Here is a 6,238-nt window from a genome sequence, read left to right on the forward strand (position 1 = left end):
GTAGGGGTATGAGGCTTTTGCGAAACCAGAGCCACTACAGCTGGAGTTTCCCAAAGCCCACGTCCCTACCTGGCGTCCGGCCTTGGCAGGGGTTTCCCCACCAGACGGCTGACTGGACGGAGCCCCGACTCCAGACGCCCGACCCCAGCTCTGTCCCTCTGATGCCGGCCGCCCGGCGGCGTTTGCTCTAAAGGGGAAGGGCAGGAAGTGCTTGGTCAGACACAGGGCCGCTGGACTGCCCTCTCTTAAGACCTCACCCCCCCCCTGAACCATTGTCCTGTCTGCCGTAGCCCTCACGTGATGGATGGCTGTACTGACCAGAATAGGCCTGAGTCACTCTGAGCACATCAGGGCAAGGGATGCCCTTTACTGCTGACTGATTGTGTGTGTGTGTATATATATGTGTGTGTGTGTGTGTGTGCGCAGTCACAGAATACCAGCATACCATATTCATGACCAATTATGGTAGAAAATCCCCTGCTACACAGATTGTGTTGGTAGCACACCCATGCCATGACAGAGAGAGTGATAGAGAGAGAGATAGAAAGAAAGAGAGAGAGCTGGAGGAGTCGAGCTGAGAGAGCATCAGTGGTGGCATAATTAACCAGTAAACCCCACAGGAACTGTATGTACTGATATAGAGAGGATTCTTCAGACAATTTTAGTTGTTTGTTAGACTTAAGGAATGTTTTGACAATGTAAAATGTTCTACTGAATGTCGAATTCAGAATGTGAACTACAGGCAACGGTAGAGAGAGGCTGTATTGGTATCTCAGTGACATATAAATGCAGGTCTGGTTGGATAATGCAGTTCACCTCAGAAAAGTGTTAACATAGCTCTGTCACAGAGGATTACTGTATATCATATACCCCTTTGACAACATGATTTATACTCACTGTTGGAACAAGTACATTGATTGCCGGCTGCTCTGCGTGTGTGTGTGTGTGTGTGTGTGTGTGTGTGTGTGTGTGTGTGTGGGCGCAATATGCCCTCAGAGATTTTCAGCCACTGGCAGAGCTGTCTGGTCCAACTTCAACTTTTAGCCCAGAGATGCACATATAGTTCCATCTGTCAATCTCTGTCTCCCCTCTCTCTGTCTCTCTGTCTCTCTGTCTCTCTCTCTGTCTCTCTCTCTGTCTCTCTCTCTCTCTCTCTCTCTCTCTCTCTCTCTCTCTCTCTCTCTCTCTCTATTACCTGAGGAGAGGAGAAGGCCACTCGTCTGCTCTCTCTCTCTCTCTCTCTCTCTCTCTCTCTCTCTCTCTCTCTCCCTCCCTCCCTCCCCAAGAACAGTGTGAAAGAAACAGTGAGGGAGAGGTTTAGAGAAGGAGAGATCTCGGTGGGAGCAGGGGGTAGTGTGTTGTGTGTGTGTGTGTGGGGGGGTGCTGTTGGGGGTGGGTGATGGCTGCACAAAATAACAGCTCCTTCTCTGGCATGGCGCGCACTTTCCAGAGTGACAAATCCCTTTTCCATAACGCCTGCAGTCAGGAACGCTCCTTCTCTCCAGGAAACTCCTGGAGTATGGGATGAATATGCCTCGGCGCTCGTGTCTTATCAGACATCTGCTGACTCCTGCACGCTGGAAAGAAAAGCCCTGTGTGTGGTGCCTCATCGGGTTCAGGAAGGGCCGGTCAGAGAGGTATTGGCCCGGAGTTTTTTTTTTTTTTTTTTTTTCATGATGAAGTTATGCAGACACATTGTTTCCAGGGCGTAATCAGCAGGGCCACACCTGGGGGCTGATGGGTAATTGAATTTGCAGAAAGGGAGCGCTCCGTGCCTGCTTGCCTCCGTGCTAATGTGTTTGCCCACATGCCCCCTCTCTCTCACTGGCTCCGTTCATTTGTTTCTTTCTCTACTGAATCCCTCTCTTTTACTCACTTTCAGCTTGGTAGGACAGATACAAGTCTAAAAGGACGGATACAAATCTACTCGTTTTTTTTTCTTTGATGTCTTCCCTCTCCTTGATCCCCTACTCTTCTCTTACTTAAACTTTCATCCCCTCTCTCTCTCTCTCTCTGTACTTTCTCTTTGACCTCATTCATGCGGTCCTCCTGTGTTTTCCTCTACACTGATATTCCTCTATCTGCCTTTCTTTTTATTATTTTTTTCACTCCTCTCCTCTTCTCTCCTCTCTTCCCCCTCCTGTTCTTTTGGAGGGCTCCTCCCAGCAGCTGCTCCTGTGCTATCTCTGACTCTTCACCTCAACAACACTCTAAACTCAGTTTGTCCTCTCTCTCTCTCTCTCTCTCTCTCTCTCTCTCTCTCTCTCTCTCTCTCTCTCTCTCTCTCTCTCTCTCTCCCTCCCTCTCTCTCTCTCTCTCTCACTCTCTCTCACTCTATGTGACCTAGCACAGCTGACCAGTGGATTTAAAATAGTGTGGAAACACAATCGATAGCAGCCTTGGCCTCTGAGACAGAGGTGTTTTGAGGCCATGGGCGGCTGCACATGTCGGACGCCCCGATCGTGCTTTGACTGTCTGTCTATGTTGTTGCCATCATGGATATTAGAAAGCTAGAGACCACATATCCTACCGCCATCTTGGTGGGGGCAACAATCACTGGAGGCCAATGGAGAAACATGTGACTCTGACTGGAAATCAGACAGGTGTCTCTGATTGCCGGCAAGTGTTGCCCATAGACAATGCTTGATTTTGCCCCAGCAATGTAAGCTGTGTTCCGCATTATGCCACCCTAATGGGAACTCGGCGGACAATCTGGGTATCTAGCTTTCTAATATCTATGGTTGCCATGGCGCTGGTGCAGGTGACCCCAATCACCACAGGTGGCTCATTAGTGTTTAACTTGACATTTAGCACCACAGTGTGGCTTTTGCATGTCTAATCATGTGAGCGTGTTTCTGTCTCTCTCTCTCTCTGTGTGTGTGTGTGTGTGTGTGTGTGTGTGTGTGTGTGTGTGTGTGTGTGTGTGTGTGTGTGTGTGTGTGTGTGGCAGGTCGGAGGCCTGAAGCTGGAGGGCTGTAGCTTTGACGGAAACCGTCTGTCAGAGAACCAGCACGACTCCCCCAGCGTGTCCGCCGTGCCTTCCTGCTACATGGCCTGGATTCCACAGGTACTCAATCACTCATCTACTCATCCACACCCTCTCTCACTCACCCCTGTCTCCCCTCTCTCACCCTCTCTCTCTCTCTCTCTCCCTCTCTCTCTCTCTCTCTCCCTCTCCTCTCTCTCCCTCTCTCTCTCTCTCTCTCTCTCTCCTCTCTCCCTCTCTCCCTCTCTCTCTCCCCTCTCTCTCTCTCTCCCTCTCTCTATCCTCTCTCTCTCTCCCTCTCTCTCTCTCTCTCTCTCTTTCCCTCTCTCTGCATCCTCTCAGTCTGTCGCGCTGTTGTTGGAATAGCTACCTCCTTGCTCTCTCTCTCTCTCTCTCTCCTCTCTCTCTCTCTCTCTCTCTCTCTCTCTCTCTCTCTCTCTCTCTCTCTCCCTCTCTCTCTCTCTGTCTCTCTCTCTCTCTCTCTCTCTCTCTCTCTCTCTCTGCATCCTCTCAGTCTGCCCCGTTTCATTTTCTCTGTTTCTTTCACTACCTTTTCTCTCTATCTTTCTCTTGTCTCCATTCATCCTCTCCCTCCCTCCCTCCGTCCCTCTCTCCCTCCCTCCATTGTGATGTGTCAGGCAGGCCTGTGGCGGCCAGTGCTGTCGGGCCTGCATGTCGCTCAGATTGTTCGTGGTCACCAGAGGTCATCTCTGTTGCCTTCCTCCGGGATGGTCCTCCTGTCATCACAATGACAGTGAAATAAATAAAAGATCCTTTTGTGGGACTCCCCCCTTTCTTCCTGCTCCTCGTTTTTATTTCTAGAAGTTTCATCACAGGGCACAGGAGGGCTGTGTGTAAGACTGGCCGTCTGGTGTTGTGTTCCTCCTCAGATGTGTGCATCCCGATGTGTGTATGTGTGTGTTTGGAGTTTCTGAAAGCAGGTGTGCCTGTATGTGTCCAGGAGTTGGGGCTGTATACATGAATCTATATAACTCCTGTGTGTGTGTGTGTGTGTGTGTGTGTGTTGGAGCAGTACAGGCCCACAGTGGTGTACACCTCAAAGACTTTGCACACAACCAATGTGTGTCTGTGTTGTTAGTGCAGTAAAACACACACACACACACCACACACACATACATTCCCTAGTCCCCAGTGTTCAGGAAGCCATAAATAAGACAGAAAAAGTCCAGTGCGTCACTGCCCTTTCTGCAACCCTCCCTCCCCAGGAGACAAACAGGGACAGTGCAGTGTGTGTGTGTGTGTGTGTGTGTGTTCTGTCCCAGATAGTGGGGGCAACAAAACACCCATAACATTCTCTGTGCTGCATCTGCCAGCATCACTGCTTCTCACCTCTTAATGAGCGTGTGTGTGTGTGTTTGTGTGTGTGTGTATAGAATGTGTGTGTGCTTGTGTGTAAGAGATTATGGAGCGCTGAACACATTCATAATGCAGCAGCACGTCTCTGCTGGCTTCTGCCAACATCTCAGCAGCCCCAGCCTCCCTAACAAGAGAGCCGCACTATTCATTATCATACGAATTCCAGCAGAGCAAAGGAGAGGGTAGATAGATTATGTTACTTAGGTTACTTTGATGATGTTGGGGCTGCTGGATGCACTGTGTTTGAAGTAGTCGTAACAATAGCTAATTATTCTGTGTGTGTGTGTGTGTGTGTGTGTGCGTGTGCGCGTGTGCGCCCTTCACTCCTCACACTGCTGTGAACTGCTGCATAAGACTGTGAACACGCGTATGCTATACGCTGCTTCCATCTCTCTCCACCTCCCCTCTCCTCTCCTTCACCCCTCACCGGTACTCTCCTCCTATCCTCTCTCCTCTCCTCTCTCCTTCTCTCTCCTCTCATCTCTCTCTTCTCCTCTCCTCTCCTCCTCCCCTCTCCTCCTCTGATCTCCTCTCTCTCTACAGTAAAGGGTGCCGCATTGGAAAGGCAAGCATCTCTCTCTGTTCCAGCACCTCTGCATCAAAATCACAATCCGAATCACAATCACTGCTTAAATAAATCTGAGCTTGAATACATTCTGAATACATTCAGGAACTTTTTTCCCTCTCTGGAACTGTAGCCGTAGCCCTAGTTCAGGTATCATTAGCCCAACAGAACTATGCCACACGCACTCGGGTTAGATATCTTTAGGGGATCCTAAAGTAAGCACAAGGAAAGCCATTCAGTTCAATAGTCGGAACAATGTGTTAATGTTTCAGTGACAACGTGTTTACATTGGAGGCCTGGACCGGCACATTGTTTTACTGCTGTGCCAATGTTGTGTTAACATTGAGGTAACATCTGTTATTGTTGTGCAGAGTGCGGCGGGCAGCTACAGCCCTGAAGAGTGCATCTCCCTGCCAGTGTACACCAGTGCTGAGCGCGTGCGTGTGGTCACCAACATCGACGTGCCGTGCGGCGGAAGCCCTGACCAGTGGATCCAGAGTGGCGCCGCCCTCTTCCTCACACAGCAGTGACCATCTACGACTGTGTGTGTGTGTGTGTGTGTGTGTGTGTGTGTGTGTGTGAGTGTGTGTGTGTGTGAAAGAGAGAGACGAAGAGACCAAAGCAAGTGGAGAACATACAGTACAGCACGTCCTCATTCATCCTCAATGCTGTTGTCTCTCTAGCAGTGAACACTTAATCAATTATTTTCATAAGCAGAGGAAGCATTACTTTTGTATGTGTTCTCTATGTGATGTCAGACAGATTGTATGTAGCACATTCCATACACTTCAGAACATTCAGCAGATACATTACATACTTTTGGATGGATTTCAGTGTGATGTATTTATGACCCTGTGGAATAAAGTTTTTATAGAAAGAAAAGTGTGTGTGTGTGTGTGTTCAGTTGGATTGATGAAGTCCTCAGGGACCGAGTACCATCTGGTCCAGAGATCAGTCAAAGTGGGAAGGAAATTAAGATTGATCTGGGATTGATTTGGTGTGTGTGTGTGTGTGTGTGCGCGTGCGTGAGACAGATCTAGACAGATAGTCAGACAGAGTGTGTGTGTGTGTGTTTGTCTGTCTGGGTGTATATAGAGATAGAGAATGTGAAACAGACTGAACATGTGTGTGTTTGTGAGAGAGACTGAGTAAAAGTCTGATGTTACATTTGTTCCTGTGTGTGCCTGCTTGTATGTGTGTGTGTGTGTCTTATTGGAGGAGTAGGCTAATGTGAGTGCAAAAATGTGCTCAATCAAGACAATCTCTGCCTCTGTCAGCAAACTAAAAGCTCCTCACCCCACACTAGTGCA

General features: G+C 49.1%; 1 protein-coding gene across 1 annotated transcript in view; it reads left to right on the forward strand.

Moving 5' to 3' along the window:
- The window catches only part of LOC125308140 (cytoplasmic dynein 2 heavy chain 1), a 196,416-nt gene extending 190,606 nt beyond the window's left edge, over positions 1–5,810 (forward strand). Inside the window, 2 exon segments of the mRNA XM_048264438.1 lie at positions 2,951–3,067; positions 5,300–5,810. Of these exon segments, the coding sequence (XP_048120395.1) occupies positions 2,951–3,067; positions 5,300–5,458 (276 nt within the window). The 3' untranslated portion in view covers positions 5,459–5,810.
- The last annotated feature ends 428 nt before the right edge of the window (positions 5,811–6,238 follow it).

The sequence above is a fragment of the Alosa alosa genome, chromosome 15, assembly GCF_017589495.1.
Source record: "Alosa alosa isolate M-15738 ecotype Scorff River chromosome 15, AALO_Geno_1.1, whole genome shotgun sequence".
In the NCBI taxonomy this organism is placed as follows: Eukaryota; Metazoa; Chordata; class Actinopteri; order Clupeiformes; family Clupeidae; genus Alosa; species Alosa alosa.